Source organism: Portunus trituberculatus, chromosome 47 (genome assembly GCF_017591435.1).
Source record: "Portunus trituberculatus isolate SZX2019 chromosome 47, ASM1759143v1, whole genome shotgun sequence".
Lineage (NCBI taxonomy): Eukaryota > Metazoa > Arthropoda > Malacostraca > Decapoda > Portunidae > Portunus > Portunus trituberculatus.
The window spans coordinates 19,756,482-19,784,211 of record NC_059301.1 but is presented as its reverse complement, the minus strand read 5'-3'; the positions used below and the strand labels follow the sequence as shown (position 1 = coordinate 19,784,211).

At 42.6% G+C, this 27,730-nt stretch overlaps 1 protein-coding gene across 4 annotated transcripts in view; it reads left to right on the top strand.

Moving 5' to 3' along the window:
• The window catches only part of LOC123520655 (nucleolin-like), a 59,888-nt gene that overhangs the window by 3,210 nt on the left and 28,948 nt on the right, over positions 1–27,730 (top strand). The window contains exon 1 of one of the 4 annotated variants that reach the window (XM_045283151.1): positions 24,528–24,548. The exons of the other annotated variants lie outside the window; for them this stretch is intronic. Within the exon in view, the coding sequence (XP_045139086.1) occupies positions 24,543–24,548 (6 nt within the window). The 5' untranslated portion in view covers positions 24,528–24,542. Of the gene's footprint in view, positions 1–24,527; positions 24,549–27,730 lie in introns of those variants that run through there. 4 annotated transcript variants of the gene reach the window in all.

Here is a 27,730-nt window from a genome sequence, read left to right as displayed (position 1 = left end):
CAAGTATTCATTTCCTTTCAAACTTACACAACGTAATGTGTCTAGAATTTAGGGGAAGGACAGGAAGAGGGAACGAATTTTACATAGTGACTATGAAGTACAAATACATAGTAAATAAATAGCAAACTGTGAATGGTGGAATGGTAGAAACTTAGTAAACACGATGAGTGAGTCACTGTGTGTGTGTGTGTGTGAAAAGGGAGATGGAGAGGAGGCTTATCACCCTTGCTTGTCTCCCCCCCAACTCCTGACACCTTAATACTGGTGGTGGAGAGAGAGAGAGAGAGAGAGAGAGAGAGAGAGAGAGTTATAAGAAAAGTACTTCCACTTTACTTCCACTGGTAAACTCTAGAACTCCCTTCCTGCGTCTGTATTTCCGTCTTCTTATGAATTAAATACTTTCAAAGAGAGAAGTATCAAATTATTAAGACGCCATTCGAATTCATTTGGCAGTATTTTGGTTCTCCCATCTTGTTTTTATTTGTTACTTCTCCTGCTGTCTGCATGGTCTGACACTGAAGCAGGCCTTTTTTTTTTTGTCCTCTTGGTCAGAGCGTTTGACGTAAAAACATCCGTATCCGCATCCGCGAGGATTCATATTTTGATATCCGCATCCGCATCCGCATTTTAGCTGAGACTGATATCCGCATCCACATTTGCATCCGCAAAATGACATCCGCATATACATATGGATCCGCGGATGTCTGAAATTTGACATCCGATACATCTCTAGTATATGCATAGTCCAAGCTTAGTAAATCAGTGGTATAAGTGCGTGTAGCTAAATTTTCATACCTTGTCATTACGTGCAATGTATGTCAGTTCACATACTACATATGACACTCCACATGTTACACCCGCGCACACCATATGACACTTGGAGGCCGATCAGCGTGAGTCAAGTGGCAGGTGCAGACATACCGAATACTTTGTACCAGACACCGCTGACAACCCTCTCACCACTAATATTACAAATGAGGAGGCGGTGCATATGTCCACCGAGATTAGGGAGGCTAGTGCTGAGTGCTGAATGCCGCATCTGTTCCCTGCAGCACGCCTCGCCAAGCCACACCAAGCCTCCATCTGCCTGACCACTGACCATTCCACGGCGCTCACCACTGTACTGCACCGCTGATCAAACCAACGGTACATGAACTACGGATACAACCAAGTACTTTTCAACGTTACTTCGGCCTCGCATTAGATTTTCGCCCAATTAACGCCCCTTTCCAAACTTATATGAAGGTGTGTAGGTGGGGCGAGGCTGTGGTTAGGGCGGGCGAGGGCAAGGGTGCGAGGCAGTGGTTAGGGTAGTGGTGTTTACGTAGTCACGGGCCGGAAATAACTGTTAATAGTGGTGTTAGTAGTGAGGCAGGGGGCGGGTTAATGGAATGGAGGAAGGGAGGGGGAACTGCTCATCTCTTGCACGACTCAACACCACTCTGGTATGCTGGCTGGTGTGTGTGTGTGTGTGTGTGTTTGTGTGTGTGTAGCGGTACTGAAGGCTTCTCGCTGAGTCGTGACAAGGATCGAGACAAGTTAGTGAACCGTTCGAAACATGGCGAGAGAAACGATGAGACGGGATGAAATGTCAGGTGTCTTATTTTTCGTTATTATTATTATTATTATTATTATTATTATTATTATTATTATTATTTGCAACATTTACCTCCACTGCTTTTGCTTTATAATATACAACGTGAGGGTCTCTCGTCTCATTAATCTCTCTCTCTCTCTCTCTCTCTCTCTCTCTCTCTCTCTCTCTATCACCCAAACTCCAAACTTGCCATCTCTTCTTTCCCTCTATTACTCTTTGTCTACCTTCCCTTTATTCAAATCCATCCATGCTTGCAGACTCCTTAGCTCATCCTTTTTCCACCTCTTAGTCCACGCTATCACAGCATACAGAACTATCACTTATCTAGGAAGTTAACAAAATCTTCCCAATCTTCCACGACGAGCATCACGAGGCACTCACGAGTCGTTGTGTGAAAGTGAGAGTAGTTTGTTTACGATGAGGTTCTCTGAGTTCTGTGACATGAAATTGATTTAGTCGATAGTTTACAAAAAGAAAAAAAGTAAGTCGATAGTTCTAATAATATATGCTGTTTATGAAGGCGGGGTCGGAAACTGTGGCAAAAAGTGACGAAAATATGTGGATAAATCAAGTGTTATTTGGTGTTCACAAGGGCGTGGCTGTGCGTCGTGACAAAAAGGGCTATGCATGGTCAGTGGTGCAAGAAGTGATAAGAGCATAACCCCGTGACATTACGGGACTCCAAGAACAAGACTGAGGACTTTATGACATTGATTTAAACTTGCTCAACACTAGATCATGTTTGTTCCAACACATGCGTTGCTGGGATCACTTTAATTAAGGCCAACCATCTACATGAACTTAGGTTAGGTTAAGTTAGGTTGCTTACTTACCTAGCCTAAGATAACCTGACCAAACCTAGCTACTTTAAGAATAGATTAGTTTTGCTTGGTTATGTTGCTTACTTATCCATCCTAATCCAATCTAGCTACATTGAGGATGGATTAGTTTTGTTAAATTACTTGCTTACCAAACCTAACCTAATCTAACCAAACCGAAAGTAGTTGCACTTTAGATAAGATTAAGTTAGGTTACTTGCCTAACTAACTTAACCTAATCTAACTTGAAGTGTAGCCGTGATGTGTTGTTTTCATGCGACCAAGTGTGTGTGTGTGTGTGTGTGTGTGTGTGTCTGAGCAAGGCTAGGGGAGGTGCGAGGAGGTAGCCAGCAGCCACAGGTGGTGAGCGCTAAGGTGTGTGGAGTGTTCAGGTGTGAGCCATTTAGGGCAGCTGTTAGCCTTTTTTTTCTTCTTCGTAAGTGTAAGTGTACAAGTGTGTGTGTGTGTGTGTGTGTGTGTGTGTGTGTGTGTGTGTGTGTGTGTGAAGGTGAAACTGGTTGCGTAGGGTAAAAAAAATGTATGTATGAAAGGTGTTTCTTAATTTGATTTATCTGTTCATTGTTGTTGTTGTTATTATTATTATTATTATTATTATTATTATTATTATTTATCATTATCTTTGTTATTATCGTTATCTATTTTGTTTTTAATGCTGTTATTATCATGAATACTACTACTACTACTACTACTACTACTACTACTACCACCACCACCACCACCACCACCACCACCACCACCACCACCACCACCACTACTACTACTACTACTACTACTACTACCACCACCTCCACTACCACCACCTCCACTACCACCACCAATGGCTGTAGTAGTGCACACACTCGAGACAACTAAGATTCAGACTGTGGTGTTGCACTGTTGTATTAAACTTTTCAAAACTGTTGCCACGGACCTTTTTTATGTAAGCTGGTTCGTGCTCACGTCTGCTGTCGGATGTTTCTGCGGTTAGGCGAGCTTTGGTGAGAGGGAGATGGGCGGTTGAGGAGGAGGAGGAGGAGGAGGAGGAGGAGGAGGTGGTAGTGGATGTGGGAATAAGCAAGCAGATATTTTTTTGTCTTGTTTTCCGTTTTTTCCCCCGTGTGTGTGTGTGTGTGTGTGTGTGTGTGTGTGTGTGTGTGTGTGTGTGTGTGTGTGTTTGCCTGCTTGTCAGACACGGTATAGTAACCACAGGTTTCATACGTAAATGCACACACACACACACACACACACACACACACACATAAAGCAAGACCGAAACCGAGAGACCAAGAGACGAATAGCAAGAGAAAAGTGTATATATGTGTGTCGTGAACTTCCCTTGCGTTTTCTGTATTAATTATCGTGAATTACGCGTACACGTTAATTCCCTGCTTTAATTGTTGTATAGTGTCGTGGAGACGGTGGCGGAGGGTTCGGGGAGTGGAGGAAAGCCGGGCCAGTCACATGTCTTGTCGCCATCACGCGGCCACCTCTCACTCCCTCTCTCCGCCAGACCGCCTGACCCAGAAAGTGATGAAAAAATAGAGTAACTGGAGTAGATTGAAGGAAACCAAAGAACACGAAGGAAGAACAAGCATCACTGGATCTCCTTGGGTAACTGGGATGCAATATAACTGTAAAGAAGGAAAGGAGAAATTGTCAAATGCTGTAAGATCAATATTATCTCGTTTAGAAAAATAAAGAAAAAGTATTTTAAGACAATTCAACAAAAGTCAGTGCTTGATCACGAATTAAGAATCTTCGACTATAACATGAATCCAGTGAAAGTTTGTCACTTGGTAACGAAAGATCTGATCAATTTCGTTAATGTGAATAGAGTTGATAGAGTGAACACCTACCACTTTCTAAACCAGAGATATTTTACTCCAAATTTTGAGTAAGAGAACGTTCCTTATTTTAGATAAAACTGCCGCAATTTCTCGAACCATTAAGCTTTCCCTGACCCACAAAGTAAGCTACAGTCATGCTCATCATTTCTCTTTGCCTTTATCTTTTAAGTATTAGCATGTGATCGAGGTCAGCCTGAGGTGCACGTTCCGGTGTTGCCTGTGGCGCGGGAGTGGTCCCAGGCTATCAAGGATGATTCAGTGAGGAGGGAAAGTGAGTGAGGTGTTTGTCTGTGTGATCGAGAGTGACGGGAGGGTGAGGTGAGCTGGTGACAAGATCGAGGTATGCCTTATCTTGATCTTGCGCGGCGAGTGATCCTATCAGGTTTTCTCGGCTAGTCTGGGGAGAAATTCCACGCCTTGTGACCTCCTTGTTGTGGAGTCGAGTCATCAATCAATCAGTTAATTAAGATAGACGGAAATATGTCGCGACGTGACCTCGTTGGTGCGTCCGTCAGGTGATCAATTCATTAATCTAAAGGGAAATTCAGAGAAGCATTGATCTATTTTGATGTTCTCTTGTGCTACATCATAAAATTAACAAATGAGCTAGTCCATCTTGATAACCCTCGTGTGCTGCATAACAATACACTATCTTAAAAGGAGTCTGCAAATCCAAATAATCAGTCAATCTTTCACTTCCATGCCCTGGTGTCTGGGTTTGGAGAAAACAGATTGTCAGGTCACGACACCACGTCTGACCAAAGCTGAATTCCTACCGTCTGAAAGCTTGTTTCTTCCTGCACTAACATGACGATCTAGTTCTATTCATGGAGTCACAATGGAGAGATGACGCATATCCATCACCAAACAAAACGTGAATTCATTACGTCTGAAAATTTGCCTGTTCTTGCATTAACATGTTGGATCTCCATGTGGTTTGGTCACCCCTGGAGAGATGACACAAATCTACTTTCCTGTCAACTCGTGCTCCGTGGCTGAAACAATGGTCTACTCGCTGTAATCTTGCGCTCTGTTTAAATTGTACTCCATAAAAACAAAATTATTCCTGACGTCACGAATCTTAGGCTGCTTTGTGTGTGCTGCCGTCACGAACGAACCTGACGATCACGCTGTGCTTACGATGCAGTCACACACTTTTTGATAGACTGTAGGAAAAAAAAATTGAAATAAATTAATAAATAGAAAATAGTAAAAATAAGTGGAGAGATTAAATAAGGCAAAATTTGAATGGAAGAAAATAATAAAAATAAACAAAAGAAAGCTCAATAAAAAAAAAAAAAACTTGGCACATCTTTTAAGAAGTTTTCAATCTGAATGTGGAGCCAATTTGCAGCGAGGCCTGAACACGAGGTAGGCAGAACACACACTTTGCTCTCAGTGTTTGCATCAATGTTGACACTCCAAAGTTTTCGTGGCGTCACCTGTGCCCTCATTTTCATCAATCTTTATATTTGGGTCACTTGAGCACGCGCCATCCAGTGTGTTCGCTGCCTCATGGTACGCGACGGCCAGTGAGAGACAGAGAGAGAGAGAGAGAGAGAGAGAGAGAGAGAGAGAGAGAGAGAGAGAGAGAGAGCTATTGAATCTTATATCTTTAGTTGAAAATCGCCTTTATTTTCGTAGGTTGAATTTGCTTTAATGAATAGTTTACTTGGCCATAGTAATACAACGTTATGCACACGTGAAACATTGAAGCATTATAAATTAACGTGGTGGTACAGAGGTTGCATGTTTTAAAGCTGAAGATAAATGTAAGAAGGAAAAAAAAAAAAAGATAGATAGACAGCAGAGGGGAAAAAGAAAAATCGCTGAAAAATATCCCTGATGTTGAACTGGGAAAAGTGCCACGCAAGAAAGATAAATTATGACGTGATAGTTATTGATGGCGTTATATTATCAAGTAACGCGCTTATTTTTTCCTGTCAGTTTCCTACATTCAGCATCTGACACCGTAATACAAGACTCTTTTAACATCACGCGGCTGCATTTGACATTATTGGGTCAGTATGATATAGCGGCGTTTTTATCTTGCACCTAACTCTGGACTTCAGTGGTAACATGCTCTCCAGGTAAACAAATTAAGCCTCCAGGTGGTTCGCCTCGCCCAAGCCAGAAGGACGTGCGTGGTGGTGAGGCTAGCAAGGAAAGTCTCGCAAGATTTATTTTCTCGTGTATGACAGCTTGCGAACTAAAGACAGTGGAAAGTAATGCGTCCAGTCACCTTATCACCAGATCGCCTCGCTCTTAACACTGAGACCTGTGTACATAAGAGTGATGCCAATTAAGACAAGGAAATGATGTCAAGAGAAGAGCTGGCAGGCACGCGATGACAATACAGGACGTACCATTTTGAGAAGACCGTGTTTGTTTGTAGGTCACGATTTCGTAGGAATTTTTCATCTGATATAAAAATCGAAGTAATAAAACGTTATGACACACACACACACACACACACACACACACACACACACACACACACACACACACACACACACACACACACACGGCTTTGGGAATTCAACCTTCTCTCTTCTCAGTTTAATCGGTAGCATTTGAATTCCCACTCTCTCCTGCTTGTTCTCTCTCCAAATTCAACACACAGCTGGTTGTTACGCCTGTGTTCCCGCCAATATTGCTTTGTTCTCTGTCCACGACCTTGAATGTCTGAGCTTTCCATCATCTGGCTGAACTTGGCTCTCACGCACCCAATGTGAATGTGTCGTTAATCTTTCATTTAATCATACCGGTTACACAGTGGGATTCAATTAAATTATTAGTGAAACAAAGACATTAATTAAATCAATTTTAGATATTCAGCACAGCTTCATCCTGTTCTGTTATTGTTTTATGCTGCTACAGATTACATACGACGCCAGACATCCTAAACTTTCTTTTCTTTAACGTTTTTCTTAAGCTTTTGATAACTGCTTTTTCACCGTAAAAGTAAGGTGTTAGGTGATGAAAAAAAGTCGTAAAGCATTACTGGTGAAGCCTTGACTTGCCAGCAAACAAAGGCACAATTAATCTTTCATAAATTCAATCCTGATAAGATCATGACCTGATAACAAACAAAGACGGCGCTCTGTGTCTTCAGAATGCCACGTCTTCGCGTCATGCTGTCGTCGCGTGAGTGCCAAGTCGTCACCGGATATAATTTCCTCGTCTTAATTGGGACCCTACTTATGCAAGCAGTACTCAGTGTTATGACTAAGAGATGTGGTGATAAGACGCCTGCTCGTGACACTTTCACGACTGTCTCAAGATCCTAGCCACGTGAACTATTATACCACCCAGAAATATTGAGCCTCGAAGCCCAATAATAACCTTAGAGGCTTCACCTGCCAACCCTCACACCTCGCCATCAAGTTCCTGTTGGCTCTGGGTGGAGTGGCGAGGCAACCGTCGTGGGGAGTGATGTGTTTACCTTGAGGGCATGCCAGCGCCGCGGTACAGGGTTGGGTGACTAATAAAGATGATACAGTATTACAGCAACACATCATGAGTATATGGAAAGCCCCGCAATGCACGTGTTGGGGAGATGGAAAACCCCGCAATGCACGTGTTGGGGAGTCACTTGCTGTTACTTTCCCCTCTGATCAATGACGTCTCTATCGAATATTGCATCTACCTAAGAATATTTAGAAACGCCTCATTCTCTCCTCACCACGACTGTTTTCTAAGCCGCAGAGATGGTTAGACAGCCAATAGTGTTTTCCCTGTTGATAATATAAATAAAAACCCTGTTAATCTGTCACGAAAACCATAAGATATCCCTGAAAACCCGTGTCTCGTCAACCAGTAGAGTCTGTTAAAAGTAATGGAGGTGTGGACAGTATTCAGAATAATGTCTACTAGTCTCTTCAGTACCAAGACGCCTTTTCATATTCATCCTGGTTAATTTTTTGGTGATTTTATACAGCTTCAGAAACATATGTTGGGGTTAGAATAGTAAAGACTCTGGCCATTAATTTTTTGACCTCCATAGACTTTTCCTAATGCAAATGAAATCGTGTAATCTTACCTAAAAATGCGTCTCAGTATTGAAGGGGATTAATGTCAGAAGACGACCAAAAATGTGCGTTCTTTAGCCAAAATGCGAGTCCCAGCCCTTCCCAGACGCCACAGGGAAAGATAGGAGCTGTTGTGATATTGCTGCTGGTCACTTAATCACCTGCACAGCGAGTAGGTCACGTCTGAGGCTGTTGGCGTGTTAGGTGGGTGGAGACGGAGATGAAAAGAGGAAGGTTAATGGAGAAAGATGGATAGATACGAGTAGCAGGTTAATTGGTACCATCGTAATGAAATTCAGATAAAAGGTAAGATAAAATAAATAACACTTACAAACAGACTGATAGACACACACACACACACACACACACACACACACACACACACACACACCCACACACACTTTTACTGTTGGTCTCTGCCGCGTCGAAAAATTGAATGTGATGGGTGGAGTGGAAAGGAAGGAAAAAGAAAATGAAAATAAAAAAAATAAGTAATTGGATTGTAATTGATGGTGGCATGATGAATGACAAGCACTGTGAACCCATTACATAAAAGACCCGATAGATGTTTTTTTTTTTTTTTTCACTTTAAACTTTTACTCTTTTATAAACTTTTACTCTTTTAGCTTTTTTTTTTTCATATTTAAAGGGGGATACTGCAAACTTTAACACTACATCAGAAAGTTTCATCATCCTAACCGAAGAAAAACAAGCGACTAAACAACCTTTTCTTATAAATATTTCGTGGCTGAGTAAAATATCAGTTGTCTTCACGGAACTTCCCCTGTCGTGGCGGAAAAGAGAGAGAGAGAGAGAGAGAGAGGGGAGAGAGAAGCACATGACCACAGGCAGACACATAAACAGAATACACAATGAGGTAAATAAGGCTGTGGGAAGGCGCTGTGGCTTCAAACAAACACACTTTTCACGGAAGGCCAAATTGACACACTGGGAGACGTGCATTGTCGCCTCGGTACGTCACCCACCTGCAGGGGAGACTCGGAGGAACATAAATCATGGGGTGTGGAATGTATAACCTGGGTGGTGATATAGGAGTGCATGGGAGGGGTGGGGGGTGAAGGGATGACCTGGAGGAGAGCCACCAGAGAGCCCATCAGCCCGTCAACCCATTGGGGAGGCGTAGTAGACCCCCAAGAGGCTGTCGTGTTCGCCCCTTTTCCACGGGTAGTAGACATAAGGTGGGTGTGGCGACTAGCGGGCGGCGCCACACCCACCCTCACCACGCCATCTCGCGCCCCGCCTCATCCAATACAGCCACGCCATGCCGCGCCTCGCCCCACCCCACCCACCACCCTCACCACGCCATGCCGCTGCTTCTCACTCAGTCTTGCCTTACTGTTCCCCACTCTACCCTACCCGCCGCCGTGCCTGTCGCTCTCCCTCCCTCTGTCCCTACCACTCCTGTTCCCTCCCGCCACATGCAGTACAAAGCACGTCTCGGGGCTGCGGGTGCGTGAGGGGGATGGTGTATAAGGTGGAGCTAGACTGTCGTTTTAAATCTTGGTGAGAGAGGGAGGGATAATGACCGGCTATTATCGCACCATCACCCTTCCACCTCACCTCCCCTCGTGCACTGTCTTTCCTTCCCTAAAGTGACCCACATCCTTCCTTTCCACTCTTTCCCCACATCCTTCTCTTCTTTCCTCCTCCTCCTCCTCCTCCTCCTCCTCCTCCTCCTCTTCCCCCTGTCTTTTCCTTCCTTCCTCCCATCACACACACCTTCTCAGGCCCTTCACGTGATGGCTTGCCGATGATAGGCTCGTCCATCCTCGCGCCTCTTGTGCCTCTATCTCAGCTGGCGCCTTCCTGCCCACTGCCACTCACTCCTTCAAGCCTCAGGGACTACTGGAGGGAAGGACGTACGCATCCTGAAGGAGCTGTAGGAGTTTTGCCAATGAGAGAGAGAGAGAGAGAGAGAGAGAGAGAGAGAGAGAGAGAGAGAGAGAGAGAGAGAGATAAGGGGGTGGGGTGGCAGATCTGGACTATTTGCGTCATTTAGACAGATGGAGGGAACGATAACCAGAATTTATGGGCTTGAAATACGTAGCATGTGAATATTTTTGGGAGAACTTGAAGGAGATATACATGAAAAGAGAGCTATGTGTGTATGTATGTATGTATGTATGTATATATGTATGCACTATTGATATCCGGTACGTGAGTATGTTAGTATGAAGGTAAGAAAAAAAAAAGAATACTAAATCTTAGATGCTGGATATTATTACTATTATTACTATGTCCTTTTTGGGAGAACGGATGGAAATAGAACAAGTAGAGAAAAGAAAAAAAAAAAGTCAAAAGGCGAATTTCGTGATACATATATGTGAATTTGAGCGAAAGGTGCATGTGTGTGTGTGTGTGTGTGTGTGTGTGTGTGTGTGTGTGTGCCTGCGCGCGTGTTTGGTGATCATTATTGACGTTTGTTTTTCCTGCTAGTGTTATTATTTATTCTTTTTATATTGAAATACTGCATCATTTCATTTATTATTTTCGTGAATGCTTTACATGACGGTGCATAGTTGTTGTTGTTGTTGTTCTATTAGGAAGGGGTAGCAGCAGAAGCAATTATAGTAGTAGTAGTAGTAGTAGTAGTAGTAGTAGTAGTAGTGGTAGTAGTATATAATTTTCATGCATTGGTTGGAGTCAAGAAAATCCAATCGCGAAGGAGTCTTGGGTTACGGAAGGGAATGGAGGGACAGAGGCAGGCTGGAAGGGAGGGAGGGAGGGAGGGAAGAGAGGAGAGAAGAGGGAAGAAGGAAGGAAGGAGGCAGCTGGAGGTAATTTGTGGAGTTGGTGAGGTCTTCTGGGAGTGGTGTCACCTCTCACCTCCACTTTCCAGGCTCTTCCTCCTCCTCCTCCTCCTCCTCCTCCTCCTCCTCCTCCTCCTCCTCTCCTCCTCCTCTTCCTCCTCTTCCTTCTCTCACTCCTTTACTGCCCTCTTAGGTATTATTTAACCTCTTTCCTCTCGCATCGTTATCTCTCTCTCTCTCTCTCTCTCTCTCTCTCTCTCTCTCTCTCTCTCTCTCTCTCTCTCTCTCTCTCTCTCTCTCTCAATGCACAACCGTTGAAAGAGATGCACTCCTCCCCTTCCTTCCACCCTTCCTTCCTGCCCTCCTCCAACTCTCCCTTCCTCCTCCTCCTCCTCTTGTTGCCTCCCTCTCCCTCTCTCCCTCCCTCCTGAAACCACCTGGCACCTCTCAGAGTAGAAAGACCTGGTGTGTATTGTCCTCTCTCTCCTCTCCTCTCTTTTTTTCCTCCATCACCTTCTCTCTCTCTCTCTCTCTCTCTCTCTCTCTCTCTCTCTCTCTCTCTCTCTCTCTCCAAGCTTCCACTTTCCCTCTCCTTCCTTCCTTGCGTTACTCTCTCTCTCTCTCTCTCTCTCTCTCTCTCTCTCTCTCTCTCTCTGGTTTCACTTTTTTTGCTCTCTCTCTTACGTTTCTTCACTTTTTCTTCTCTTTTTCCTGCCTCTCTTCCTTCTTTTTATTCTATTTTGCCTTGTCTTGTCTTGTCTTCCCCATCTCTTCTGATTCTTCTTCCTCTTTCCTTTTATTTTCTTTTATTCTTTTTGTTGTTGCTGTTGTTCTTGTTCTGGTTCTTGTTGTTCTTATTCTTTTTCTTCTTTCGCCTCGTCCTTCCTTCTCAATATTGTTCTCCTTACTTTTTTAACTTTATTTTTTATTTTTTTCATTCTTTTATTTATTTTTTTTTTTACGGTGTCATGTGAAGGTTGTCTTGCGTTTTACCGATTTATTATTTTTTTGTGGCTTTTATTTTATTCTATTTATATTTTTGTCTTCTACGTTACAATTATTCCTTATTCCTCTGTTTTTCTTTCCTTTATTTATTTATTTATTTATTTTATTTTATTTTTAGCAAGAGGGAAACCAGACAAGGGCAACGAAAGATTAAAATTTTGTCTTCTACGTTGTGATTAGTGGACAATTATTCCCTATTCCCGCTGCTGCTGCTTTTGCTGTTGCTGTTTTTCTTTCCTTTTTTTTTTTTTTTTAGCAAGAGGGAAACCAGACAAGGGCAACGAAAGATTAAAAAAAAAAAAACCCACTTGAAATGCTAGTTCCCTTAAAGATTGGTGAAGTATTTATTAGCCAAAAGCCAGGGACAAATGCCTTCACTATCATTTGAATTAATACTAATGCTTCTTCTTCTTTCTGACTCGTAGATAAATAAATAGATGGATTGCGAGATACGTATTGTTGAAATGGATTGAAATTTGTGAGTTGGTGATAAATAAGACTTTTTTTTTTGGGGGAGAGGGTAGATTTTTTTGATTCTTTTGACCATTAAAGTTTTCACGTGAAGGCTGATTGTGGAGGTAATGGAGGTGGTGGTGGTGGTGGTGGTGGTGGTGGTGACTTACAAGATTGTATTCTTAGCTTTAATGCATCGTAAGGACTATTTTCAACGGCTGCAGTGATGATTAGCCAAGTTCTCGTACGTGTTTCTCCTGTTGACATCCTAGAATACTTATTGGGTTAAGAATAGAACTATAAAAACTCATTGAAAGTCATTCGTTCCCTTGCCCTACCCTGCCATTCCTTCCCCTACCCCACCCTGTCATTCCTTCCCCTACTCTACCCTGCCATTCCTTACCCACCCTACCATTCCTTCCCCTACCACACCCTGTCATTCCTTCCCCTTCCCTACCATGCCATTCCTTACCCACCCTGCCATTCCTTCCTCTATCCTACCCTGTCATGCCTTCCCTTCCCACTCTCATTCTTTCCCTTTCCCACTCTGTCATGCCTTCCCCTACCCTGTCATGCCTTCCCCTACCCCACCCTGTCATGCCTTCCCTTACCCCACCCTGTCATGCCTTCCCTACCCCATGCCTTCCCCTTCCCACCCTGTCATGCCTTCCCCTTCCCCCCCTGTCATAACTCCACACTGCAGCCTGTTACAAGTTTTCAAGATAAGGCACCAAAATGTTTACGAGCAAAGGTGTTTAATTTGGTGATAGAGGAATATTATGTTTTTGTCAAGGTAAAGGTTCCTCCACTTTATGTTGTTCTTGAAAATCCACCTCGTCCACTCTTACTCTACAATAACTTTCCACTGCAGGATAGAGATAAGAGTCGGAAACATTTACGAACATAGATTTAATTCAAGGAACGAGGATGCTTTTTTTTTTTTTTTTTTTTTTTTCTTTTTGTTAATGTAAAGGTGAATCCTCTTAACCTCTTCAGTACCATGACATGACACGCTTTCAAGTGTATTCTGCTTACTGTTTGGTGATTTTAGACAGCTTCAGAAACTTGTGTGGGGTATTAGAATAGTAAAGACTCTGGCTATTAATCTTCTGACCTCCATAGACCCTTCCTAATGTAAATAAAATCGTCTAATCACACCTAAAATTCATGATATAAATGCGTCCCAATACTGAAGGGGTTGACACTGTCCTTGAAAATACACTGTCTTTAGTAACCACCACCACCACCACCACCGCAGCCTGTTACAAGCGGTCGAGATACGGCGCTGAAACTTTTACCGAACAAAGAGATTTAATTTAGTATAGGAGAGTCATTTCTTAGCGTGGAGGGGCATAGATTCACTTTGTTGTTCATGGCTCCCTGCGGCTGTCCTGGCGGTGAAGGTCTGCTGCCTTGCTATGGATATTTCTGGAGCGTAATTATGCGAAATCGATGCGAGGAAAGTGGCGGCGAAGGTGCTTCAAAGATACGCCATGAAGGAAAAAGAGAAAAGAGAAAGAAGATACGTGCGCGCCATCTTTTTTTTTTTCTCCCTCCCACTCTTTGTCTCTTCTCCCTCTCTCTCTCTCTCTCTCTCTCTCTCTCTCTCTCTCTCTCTCTCTCTCTCTCTCTCTCTCTCTCTCTCTCAAGCTGTACGTGTTGTAATGGCAAAAAATCCATAGCCGTTCTTTTTTTTTTTTTACCTTCTTGTTTTGCTTTTACGTTCAGGTTGTGTAGTGATGAATGTTCCTTGTCAGCTGGGTATCTTATTTTTTTTTTTTATCTGTGTTCTATGAAATCTTTACTAATCACCTCTCATTATCTCTTGGTTCTTGTTTTTTTTTCTTCTTTTATACTAAGTCTGTCCCTCCGTCCGGTGTAATCGTTTTCGTCATTGTAATTATTGTTATCACTATCTTTGGCATTATTATCATCTCTTTCTTTTCCGTCTTTCTTTTTTTTTCTGGTTCTTGTTTTCATTGTTACCACTACCATCACTACCCACCACCACCACCACCACCGCCACCACCTGCAAAACTGTATTCATATCGAAGTTTCGTCCGCGGGCAAGCCTTTTTATATCCGTGACGTGGAAATGATAATGTTTGCTCAATTATTTCAACCAAAACCGCACCGTAAAATTTAATACCCGCTGCACATCACCACCGAAACCTTTCCCGCAGAGTGAGGCGAGGATGTAGGGCACAGTTTGGCTGGCTCAGTTTTGTAGCCACTTTAGCTAGAGGTGACTGAGTTATCGGTCTGGTAGTGCCGTCAATATGGGAAGGCTTTTAAGAGCGGATAGGACAATTACTAGATGATAGGTGAGTAGAAGTGTAAAGGGGTACCATATAGAGACTTGTTATACCCTACCTTTCTTTGTCCTTGTGTCTCTTGTCCTTCCATAGATGTGCGTTGAAAGCAGAATAACACTAATGTATCATGTGAAAAACGTACATATTGTTTTTAAAAGGGAGTTTCTTACAGGTTTTCGTGTTCTTATAGATGTAATGAGTTTGTACACTAAAATCTAGACACTCGTACTTGTTAACCTAATATGACGTAGCAACTTTGTGATGGACGCACTGCAGGGAAGGAGAACAAGTACAGTCATGCTCTGAAGGTGAGGAAGGGACGAGGAGTGACAGAAAATTATTGAGCTTAGCCCCCTCAAAAAAGTGCTGTACGTCAATCACTTCCACTGCACTTGGTTTGATTTATATTTCCTTCATGAATTTCACTTTTTCTATAACGTAAGGAAAAGTAAGTTGCCAAGTGTTGTTAGGAGACTTTCAGCATATTACAAGACGAAAACCTGAGAGGGAAAAAATAAAAGCTAAATGTAAATACGAGTGAGTGATGTAATTCGAAATATTCTACATGTAAATTAGTTAACATTTATAAAAATTTCTATTATAGCTATATTATATTATACTTTTCTTTTTCTTTGTTCATATTTGCAACTTTGAACTCTTAGAGAGAGAGAGAGAGAGAGAGAGAGAGAGAGAGAGAGAGAGAGAGAGAGAGAGAGAGACAGGAAAACAAAACAAAACAAAAAGAGAGGAAAATAAAACAAAAAGAATATAAACTACTTGTAACCTCAACTCTAACATGCTTTGTATTACTGATTGAGCGAGCGAGTTGAGCGAGCGAGTGAATGGCGTCCCTCAGAACACAACACAACACAACCCAACACACCGCAGGACCGCATCATTACCAGAACAAGGGCGGTAGGATGAAAGGCAGAGTTACACAGGTGAGGGAGATTACCTGTTTGCGAAGGTCACATCCCTCCTACCTGTGTCCACCTGAGCGTCCAGAGTCCTTGTTAACTTGGATGTGTATTGATAGGTTTGTTTTGCGACCTATTTATTCCTTCGTGACCTATACTCACTGGCATTTCTCTCTGCCACTTTTCTTTTCTTTTTTCTGTCTCTTTTCCTTATTTTTTATTCTAGTTTCTTTTTCTTCAGCCTCGTCCTTCCTTCTCAATATTACTTCGCTTTTTTATGTCGTGTGAAGGTTCTCTCTCTTTCTCTCTCTCTCTCTCTCTCTCTCTCTCTCTCTCTCTCTCTCTCTCTCTCTCTCTCTCTCACGTGAAGATTGACCTCGTAAGAAAAGAAAAATGGAAGAAAAAATCTGAGAAACTATAATAATAAATAGTTTCGTGAATAAAAAGTATAAAAAAGTGTGTGTGTGTGTGTGTGTGTGTGTGTGTGTGTGTGTGTGTGTGTGTGTGTGTTCTTGTTTTCCAATGTCATATCATCATGGTTACGTGTTTCCTCCTCCTCCTCCTCCTCCTCCTCCTCCTCCTCCTCCTCCTCCTCCTCCTCCTCCTCCTCCTCCTCCTCCTCCTCCTCCTTTTTCTTTTTCCCTCTTCTTTATCCTCTCTCTTCTTTAGCGGCGGAGTGAATGGACAGAGTGGTGTTGGAGGAACAATGGCTGGCTAATTTGACTGGGAAAGTGACGTAAAGGAAGCAAGGAAGGAAGAAAGGAAGGAAGGTCAAAGGTCAAGGCCAGGATTGATGAGAGAGAGAGAGAGAGAGAGAGAGAGAGAGAGAGAGAGAGAGAGAGAGAGAGAGTTAATTAGTGGGTTATCGGCTTCAAAGCTCTCTCTCTCTCTCTCTCTCTCTCTCTCTCTCTCTCTCGCAGGCTGAAAGTTTCGTTTTGGTTCTCGAAAAATTTCTTGGTGGGAGAAGTAACGCTTTCTTGTTTAATTAGTCGATGCAACAACGTAGATTTGAGATATTGCAATCTCTCTCTCTCTCTCTCTCTCTCTCTCTCTCTCTCTCTCTCTCTCTCTCTCTCTCTCTCTCTCTCTCTCTCTCTCTCTCTCTCTCTCTCTCACATGGATCCAGCCTGATAATGCCATCCATCTACTGATAACCTCGGCACACGCTGTTTGTTTTGCTCGGACATGTAACATTATCACGGTGCATTACAGGATTAGTAGAGGCCAGTGTTTGGGGAGCCATCACCTCATGCAGCCTCTCCTCCTCTCCCCCTCCCCCTTTCCCCTCCTCCTCTTCCTTCCCCTTTCTCCTCCCCCTCGTTCCCTCTTCCTCCCTCCCTCCTTCCTCTCCATTTGCCTAACTTCATCCTGTCCTTCTTTCGTTTTATTAGTTTTTTTCTGCTTTCTCCTGTTCTGCTACTCTCTCTCTCTCTCTCTCTCTCTCTCTCTCTCTCTCTCTCTCTCTAATTCTACTTTCATCATCCTATATATCTTCTTTTTTCATTCTTGTTCTCTCTCTCTCTCTCTCTCTCTCTCTCTCTCTCTCTCTCTCTCTCTCTCTCTCTCTCTCTCTCTCTCTCTGTGTCTTTTATTGTTTCATTTCTTTTTTTTTCTCAATTTATCTTTTGTTCGTCCTTCTGTTCTCTGTTCTCTCCCTTCCATCTCTTTGCCACTATCTTTCATTCCTCTTTTTTCTCTTTCATTATGTTTCTATTCCCCACTCTTGCTCCTTTTTATTTTTCCATTTTTTTCTTATTCCCCTCCTCCCTGTTCTCCTTTCTTTTTGCCTTCCTACCCATTACTTCATTTTCTTCGTCTTCTCTTTCCTCTCTCCTCTGTTTTTTTTTCCCTTTTGTCCCCCTCTTCATTTTTTGTTCACTCTTCCTCTTATCCTTCATTCCATTTGCTGTGTGTAGTTCCTCTTCATTCATTCTGTGTCATTTGTAATTCTTTTCCCTCTTCTTCATCTTTCCGTTGATCTTTCTCTTGTCCCTCCATCTCTCTCTCTCTCTCTCTCTCTCTCTCTCTCTCTCTCTCTCTCTCTCTCTCTCTCTCTCTCTCTCTCTCTCCATGCGTGACCTTACGTGCTAGTTTGTGTGTGGGAGAATAGGGAGAGGGAGGAAGGGAGGGAGAAAGGGGGGTGGATTGTCAACATACACTCGTTGGAACCCATAATGTGTGACCCATCTATACTTTTAGCCCTGTCACCCAGTTAGGCAGTCAGTCACTCGGTCAGTCTTTCCGTGCGTCTCTCTCAGTTGGTCTTTCTGTTAGGCGGTCAGTCAGTCAGTCAGTCAATCAGTTTATTAATTAGTTAGTCAATAAGTAAGTTGGGGAATTAGTTGTTGGCCTGTCTGTTGTAGTTAATTAACTAGTTAGACAGTTAGTCAGTCATCGAATCAATGCACCAGTTAGTCCACCAGTCACGCACTCGATCTGTCCTCGTCCAGTCAGTTAGTCAGCCAATCAGCCACTCAGCCAGTCAGTCAGTTCACGCATTCATTATCTGACCTGCATTTAGTGACATTTAGAGCTGTCAGGGCTGTCCTCGTTCATCATGCAGCGGAGGGAAGAGAAAGCTTTCGTTTTTCACCGCCGCCTCTCGTTATGACAAGCGAAACGAAACTTGTTGATAAAATAACTAAAAAGGAAATGATGGCTGGCACTTTCATGGTGTTTGTGTTCACTAATAGCACTGAGAGAGAGAGAGAGAGAGAGAGAGAGAGAGAGAGAGAGAGAGAGAGAGTTGGGTCGAGGCCCGCGGGACAGGGGGGAATCTGCACTCATAAACCAGGCGGTGGTCAGCGGGGCCGCCAAACACGAGGGTGGAGGAAGGGAGGGAGGCACACATAAACATCCGGAACCAGCAGACAGCCTCATCCCTCGCGCCACCTGTCATAGCCCTGGTTCTTTATGGCTGGAGACAATGTTGACAATACTGGAGTTGCATGTGTGTATGTAGTTAATACTCGCCATGCGTACTATACAGCTAATACATGCAGATTCATACAGCCGTGGTATTAATAAAAGCTGATATAATCTATCGGTTTATAGTGGAACTCCGTGTGCAATATTCATTTATTGTACGCAATGGATATGTTGGTGATGATACATAGTTGGTGTATGGTGAATAGGCACGGTTCATATGCAACTATTTAACAGCATAACTCCATGGACGGTATTGCGTGCGTTGTTTTTCGGAGATACACTCGCGAAAAAGAGGATTTATAGCAGGAAATCCCAGCCAGTGTGGCCATGGGACGCTGGTGGCCATGGGATGCTGGTGGCCATGGGTGCTTCCAGGCTCCATGACGCAATGTAATAGTTGAAACTCGAATTAAACTTTATTTGCATGCGAGTATATTTCAGCCTTTTCACGGTGCTCAGTTAGTGTTTTAGTGTATCTCACAGCGTCGTTATACTTTTTATCACCACTAGTAATTAAAGTAAAGGGAATGGCTGTGCTGGAGCCACGGGGAGTATTACAGTGTGTTATGTTGTTGAGGGGAGCAGCAGGTAAGGGGCAGTGGTAAGGCACGCCGCTGCTTGATGGGAGCTGGTAACGTGAGTAAGAGTAGCTTGTCGACTTACAGTGACAGCAGGATCGAGGTAATTGAAAGCTTCCTTGTGCTTGGATTGTCGCTGCTTTTATTGTTGTAATATTTCCCACATTCACCCTTTCACTTCTAATGGCAGCGTGGCGTTCATTGCTGCCTCTGAGTGACCCTTGACGGTTTTACTGAGCAAGCATAAAACGACAAGCAATGGAGGGATTTATGTTCTCTTACACTCCTTTTGCTGCTCGTGTTGTCACTCGGTGTTGTGTTGTTGACTCGCGCTCTGACGGTGAGGCTGAGGTGACCCGTGCCTGTTAAAGGGTTAGAGTGCCGTGATACGTTATTTTTCATTTATTTATTTGTTATTTTTTTTTATTAACAGTGTGAAGTGGTGTGTGTTTGTGGTGGGTTGTTTTTGTAGTCAGGAATGGCTAAAATTCGATAATAAGAGGAAGTAACTTGAACAGGTATCCAATATAGCTTTTTGGAATGAGCAAGACAGATTTAGTTTAGACTAGAAAACTTATTCACGTCCAACCCATAACATAACAGGGATGAGATCAGTTCTTTTGTGTTGAATCAAGCAACTTAATCCTGTCTTAGGCTTTTGTATCTAATTTAACACGCACGAAATGCCTGTGATTCAAAACAGGTGAGGCGGCTCTGTTCATGTATCAAAAAGCATAACAAATTCTGAAGTAATGACAAACCCGACCAAGCGCAGCAAATTCGGTACCGATCCAAACATGGTCTTGACATAATGAGACTGGATTTGGGTAACGGACTCCATCCAATTTGAATCATCTTCCAAATGACGCAGTATTGAGAAGGAAGTTGAGAAGCTAATGATGCCAGTCAGGGCTTCCACTGAGCGGTAACGGGAAGCCACTGAGGCGCCGCCAACCTGCCGCGAACAAACAAGTTGATCTGGTGTGCTATTTTTCCGCCCCTCTGGTAGTGATGCGGAATGAGAATTGTTGTTACTCTAATGAAAAATGTGAACGTGCAGTATACGGTTCATTCACTGGTGTTGTAAAGTATTCATCCAATTCGTTGTGCTTTACTGTGACGCGTCTGTTACATTGACTGGGTATTTGTGTGACTGATTTGACGAACAACTATGCGTACAGGTTTCACGCAGTACACATATAAATTACTACTAGTTTAGATTACTGTTATGACTACTGCTACCATTACTATTTGGAAACTTTCGATATTGACTACTGAAATGTGATTCTATGGCAAACTATGACAAACTAAATCGTGATGTACCATGCTAACTATCATATACTATAATTTCGACATAATAGATTCCAAAACTAATTATAATCTTAGTCCTAATACGGGAAAAAAAACCTTTCCCTTCCTTCCCCTACAATTTACAATGAACGTTTTCCCTTCCCTCCACCATTTGCAAGGAGGAACAATCCCCCGTACGAGTTTCACAATAAGTACCACAGCTTTCTACGTATCAGGATTCCTCGGAGAGAGTGTTGTGTAATATCACGAGCATTCATGGAAACAAACGAAGCTAGTGAGTTAGAAGTAAGCATTTCGTCACACTCCTGCACCTGACACGCTTAGGGAACCACGTTGGACCACACACACAAGGCTCGACCACGCACGTAACACCGTCAAGTGGAATTCAGCTAACGAGATACACTGGAGGGTAACACTTGGCACTTTGGCTTCAGTTCTGAGGGAGTGTAGGCAGTGAGAGATGCGAGACAGTGCAGGGAGGGGGACGAGAGAGAGAGAGAGAGAGAGAGAGAGAGAGAGAGAGAGAGAGATGCTTGCTTTGTTCAGAACTCGTACATTTGTTTTGCCAGTAGATTTTTTTCTAATTTCATTGATATACTGTGTTGTAGTGTGGCAGTGATGGTGATGAGAAATCTAGTGTGTGTGTGTGTGTGTGTGTGTGTGTGTGTGTGTGTGTGTGATAAATACTGTGGTTTTATTGCTATGTTTGCTTATAACAACACATCGCATCATAGTAAGCACACACACACACACACACACACACACACACACACACACACACACACACACACACACACACACACACACGTCGAGGCTCGCAGGTGTGACGACTAATGCCATCTTAGAGACCCAATGACGTTCTTCCTCCTCCTTTGACGATGTACAGGAAGAGATGGTGGTGGTGGTGGTGGTGGTGGTGGTGGTTGTCTGCAGGAGTAAAAGTGTGACATATGGGAAGTAAAGTGCAGGAGTTTAAGTGGGTGTATATCAATAGGGTGTAAGGATATGGTGACATGCAGGCTGGTGATGACAGAAGTAGGTAACAGTGCTCTCTCTCTCTCTCTCTCTCTCTCTCTCTCTCTCTCTCTCTCTCTCTCTCTCAACAGGTCACTTCCCGTCTTCGGTAGGGGGAATGTTGGGGGGAGGTACTTCCTGGCATATGTGAGGCTGCAGGTGTGTGTGTGTGTGTGTGTGTGTGTGTGTGTGTGTGTGTGTGTGTGTGTGTGTGTGTGTGTGTGTGAGTGTGTGTGTATGTGTGTTCATTTTTTTCTGCCATATTTTCTAACACCTGTGAGTTAATCAAGATGGTTAGTGTTTTTGCATTCTTCTACCTGAAAGTAATGGTTGTTTATTTCTTTCACCTACCACAACAAGCCCAGAGAGAGAGAGAGAGAGAGAGAGAGAGAGAGAGAGAGAGAGAGAGAGAGAGAGAGAGAGAGAGTAGGAAGGTAATTTTGGATGTGGTGGTGGTGGTGGTGTGTGTGTGTGTGTGTGTGTGTGTGTGTGTGTGTGTGTGTGTGTGTGTGTCGGAGCAATTACGGTGAATCATCGTCATTAGTGTACATCTGAGCCAGGGAGACCCCACTACCCACACAGACACACACACACACACACACACACACACACACACACACACTTGTACAGACTGGTAGACCTTTTCCTACATATAAGTTTTCACATTTTCAGAGTCCATTATCATTCTTGTTCATTGCAGTATTAAAGATTTTTTTCCTCATTCTTCGTTGGATATATTTATCTATTTTTTTTCCCTGCTTCTTACCTTCATTTTTCATCGTCCTTCTCTATATCTGTGTTCGTTTTCGTCCTCCTTCCTTTTCTATTCGTCGTCGTTTTCTTTTTCCTCTTCCTCTTTTGAATACATTAGTCTTTTTCTCATCGCCCTTCTCTCTATTCTTGTTTGCTATCGTTCTCCTTCTTCTATTCGTTATCTTTCTCTTCTGCTTCTATTAATACAGTCCCATTCCTTTTCCTCCTTATCTTCCCCTCATCTTCCTTTAATATCCTGCATCTCTCATCGCTACACAGTGTAACGTCACAAATTGCTCAGTAACGATTGACAGACAGGTTGTTTGTTCTTTACTTGTGTTCTTTTGTAACCTCCTCCTCCTCCTCCTCCTCCTCCTCCTCCTCCTCCTCCTCCTCCTCCTCCTCCTCCTCCTCCTCCTCCTCCTCCTCCTCCTCCTCCTCCCTCGGTACAACACGCACAAGTTTTCTCCATATCACCTTCCGCAATGCAATTTGAGAAAAACCGCACAGTAATGATGTGTGTGTGTGTGTGTGTGTGTGTGTGTGTGTGTGTGTGTGTAAGAGTATAAGGCAAAACAGCGAATCATCTCCCAAGCACGCTGAGAAGTAAAAGTAAGAAAAGGCAGCGACAAATGATAGACGAATGAGTGAGTGTCAGACTGGCAGACAAGCTTAAAATGGGTTAGATTGGCGGTGCGCGTGGTGAGTGTGCTTTGTTACGTGCCTGAGTGCAGTGTGTGTGTGTGTGTGTGTGTGTGTGTGTGTGTGTAATGACGAAGCATGCACATTTCCTAAGAATATGAAAGCAGAGAATGTGAAACCACAGAAAGATAGTCAGGAAGACAGACAGGCAGACGTTAATGCAAGCTAAAAGACCTGCATACGTATGAACAGACAGACAGTAAGACAGATATGGAGACAGCCAGACAGACAGAGACAGACGGAATGAAAGTCACTAAAAGAGCTGACTCAGATTAACATACATGCATAATATCAGATTAGACAGATAAAAACCACGCAAACGACATACATTTTAATCACCAGACAGAAAATATACGGACATACGTAGATAGACGGACAGAAAGACGAACTGGCAATAAGACAAACAGAGAGACAAGGAACCAGACGTGGATACAGACAAACAAACAAAGGAAAGGCTCAGACAGACAAACATGCATATGGATGGACAGAGAGACACGTGCATGCTATTACACGTAAATAGATTAACACCCAGACAGACAGACAGACAGACATACACGTAGATGAAGCAAAAAAAGGAATCCTACATGCAAAAAATAAATAGAAGAAAATGATGTAAAGATGAAAAAATATAGACAAGTGGATACTATCATACTCTTAAATAGATAACAGCCAGAGAGAGAGAGAGAGAGAGAGAGAGAGAGAGAGAGAGAGAGAAAAAGAAACATCAGACACAAGACAAGAGAGAGAGAGAGAGAAAAAAAAAAGGAAGATAAACGAAGCAAAGATGAAGGAAGGTGGTAGTAATTAGGAGACGAATGGAGAATGAAGATGAACAATGCATGAAGGAGCGAGGAGTGTACGAGTAGCGAGTGTAAGTAGTGAATAAGTGAACACTCTTTAAGTGGTTCATGAATGAGGAAAGCAACTCGTCGGAAAAGCAAACTGTGGAGTACAAATTATAGGAGAGGGTAAGATTTCACGGTTTATTCAGTTCGTAATGCCACCTGTCTTGCGTTATCCTACCTGTGTATTGCTTTCTGGCCATCACCTGTCTGGCAGATGAGAGGAAATAATGTACCTAGTAGCCAAAAATAAATAGGTGAATAGTAGTACAAGTAGATCAAGAATGAATGCATGGGTAAATCTGTAGTATGTTTGGTTATCAAGGCTGCCCCTCCAAAAAAAAAAAAGGAGTTAGCCAAAATAAAAAAGTAAATACATAAAAATACCAGAAAGAAAGCTCAATCTTACCTTACCTTACCTAAACTTACCTTATCTAACCTAAATTTACCTTACCTAATGATATCACACCACAGCATTATTTTTCAAAGCCATGTATTTTTAGTAGGTTTCCTGTGACAATTATTTTTTTCAGCAATATATTTTTTTCTGGCATCATTCTTTTCTGTGTCATTATATTTTTCCTGGTATCATTTCTTTTTCCTAGTACCCGCTGAACTCTCACACCTCCTTATGTCTGTCCGTATGTCTGTCACTCCGATATGTATGTAAGTACGTAACACACAAACACACACACACACACATACACACACATATTCTCAGAACTCTCACTAGACACAAGTTAGGAGGAGGAGGAGGAGAAGCAGGAGCAGGAGGAGGAGAGAAGGGTGTTGAAAGATGAATAATGGAGGAGAGGTAGTAGTTATATCTATGGCATAATTAACCAGTGGCGTGCTTGAGAGAAGACGAGGTTATTGATCGGGTGAAAGATATGAACAGGTGAGCTAATGATTAATACAAGGCCAGGTAAACACTTAGGTACTGCATAGGTAAGTAAGTAGGAAGGTTTGGTTGGATGAGGTTCTTACACTGCGATTTTGTAAAAGAAAGAAGAGAAGAAAGAATTAGAGAGTTAGGATTTGTTTTTCCTCATCTTATTCAATTACTACTACTACTACTACTACTACTACTACTATTCTTTTTTGTAAGATCACTGGTTTAAGGATAAAAAGAAAAGAAAAGAGTGTCTATAGATATGCTAGTTACTAAAAAGTCTAAATAAACATCTACTATTACTACTACTACTACTACTACTACTACTACTACTATCATTACTATTACTCCCACCACCACCGCCTTTCTTTCCTATCACGAGTCATCACCACCTCTCACTCCACTGAAGGAAAAAAAGGCCCTCTCCATCTTTAATTATCAACTGTCTGTTTATTCCACGCCAACCCAGTAACTCTTTCGTATCTCGTCTCCATCATCCTCGTCTCCTATTCTGTCCTGTCTCCATTACTGTTGTGCTCCTTCTCACGTTTTCTTTGATATCGTATAGTATTGATTGGAATCCTTTAATCCACCTCTCTCTCTCTCTCTCTCTCTCTCTCTCTCTCTCTCTCTCTCTCTCTCTCTCTCTCTCTCTCTCTCTCTCTCTCTCTCTTTCTCTTTGTGTGACCCAATTCCCCAAGCTTTAATGCTTTTACATTTCTTTTCATCTCTCTCTCTCTCTCTCTCTCTCTCTCTCTCTCTTCGTTGTTTTTTTCCTCTTTCTTTTTTCTCTTCGTTCTATTCCCATCCGTGTCTCAGTCTGACCTACATCTCAGCTCCTCCATTTGTAATCCCATCTTGTTTTTTTTTTTTTCTCTCTTTCTTTCTTTCTTTATGCAGTCATCAATACTCTTGCTTTTCTCATATCGCTGCGGCTGCTTCTCACTCATTCTTTTTTTTTTTTTTTTTGTAATTTCTTTTCCCACCGTCATCTGTCACGCCCTCCAGAAAGCGATGACAAACACTCAGGTAACACACGTGTCCTTTGAAGTAAATGGTGATGTTCCCAATGAGATCGTCTAATTAATACGTGAAGCATGCTTACGGTGAAGGTGAAGTCGATTTGCCAGGTGAAGGTGAAGTTAATTAGCCACCTTGATGACTATTAAGTAAATTCTGGCTCTATTGTTATTGTTGCTATTACTGGATTGTTTATTTAGTTTAGGGTTTCTCTATGAGGTAAATTTTTCTTCTAAGTTAGTTGTATATAAGCAGCCATTTAATATTTTTTTCAAGCTCTTTTCAATGATCATTAATTGTTGCTAATTTCTGTAGTATTTTCTTGCAATGATTCGTGTACTAACAAAATGTGTAGTCCCTTAAATGTCAGTATCTCTAACAGCCTTTGATGTTTATATGTTACGTTATTATGCTCTTTCGTTTTTGTTTTTGTTTTTTGTGTGTGTGTGTATGTATGTGTGTCGAATATCAATAATATGAACTAAATGCACGTCTTCCTCACCATTTGTATGTAGTAAGAACCTGTGTCCTAATCAATCTCTCTTAATAAGTAATCGTTAGCTTCTGTTATTATCCTTCTTCAGTTCATAACTCACTGCTTTTGAAATTCCAAATTACATTCCTCGTCTTTCCTATTCTGATGCCTCTTGTCTCAAATCATTCCCTACAGAAACCACGCTTCTCTCTCTCTCTCTCTCTCTCTCTCTCTCTCTCTCTCTCTCTCTCTCTCTCTCTCTCTCTCTCTCTCTCTCTCTCTCTGTAACTTTCCATAAGTCTGCTCTTAAACTTCCAAAACTATTCCTCGTCTTTCTTATTTTGATGCCCTCTTGTCTCAAACCATTCCATACCCAAACGTTTTCCTTGATCTTTACTTCTCAACTCCCTATAGAAACCAGCCTTCTCTATATAACCTTCCATAACTCACTGCTCTTAAACTTCCAAAACTATTATTCTTCTCTCCTATTTTGATACTCTTCTGTCTCAAATGTTTCCATATCCTAACGTTTTTTCCTGACCTTTATTACTTTACTCCCTACAGAAACCAGCCTTCTCTCTTTAACCTTCCATAACTCACTGCTCTTAAACTTCTAAAACTTTTCCTTGCATTTCCTATTTTGATACTCTTCTGTCTCAAATGTTTCCATATCCTATAATTTTCCCTGATTTTACTGTAACCTTCCATAACTCACTGCTCTTTAACTCTCAAACTGTTCCTCTTCTTGCATATCCCCGGCGTCCTTCTTAAAACTCAACCTCCAGCAGCGGCGTAGGTTCCTGGGACTAGGCAACAGGTCTCACTCGTTCACTCTCAGTCAGGCGGGGTCGTCGGGTTGGTCTGGCGGCCTTGAGTGTCGGTAATGCCAAGGCCGTATGACCCAAACTCAGTTCCTCCTCCTTTTCCTGCTGCTGCTCCTCCTCCTGCTGCTGCTGTTGCTCACTTTGGTTCCCGACTGTGTTACGGTACTAATTTTCCTGAGTGGCAGAATCGATCTATGAAGGTTCTCGGGTTTGTGTGTGTGTGTGTGTGTGTGTGTGTGTGTGTGTGTGTGTGTGGGGGTGGGGTTGTTATATGTTGTTAGACTTTCTCTCTCTCTCTCTCTCTCTCTCTCTCTCTCTCTCTCTCTCTCTCTCTCTCTCTCTCTCTCTCTCTCTCTTTCTTTCTCTTCTTCTTCTTCATTTTCTTTTTTCTCCTCTTTCTCCTTTCTCTTTTCTCTTTCTCACTCTCTCTCTCTCTCTCTCTCTCTCTCTCTCTCTCTCTCTCTCTCTCTCTCTCTCTCTCTCTCTGAAGCAAACTCATTGCCAAGATTGCCCACAAAAATAAAAAACCTCGTGAAAAGGAATCGTGACATTCTAAAGGAAGGAAGAAAGTAGGAAAGAAAAGAAAAAGAAAAGAAGATTACCGGATAGAAAAAAAAATGGGGAACTTGAATTAAAA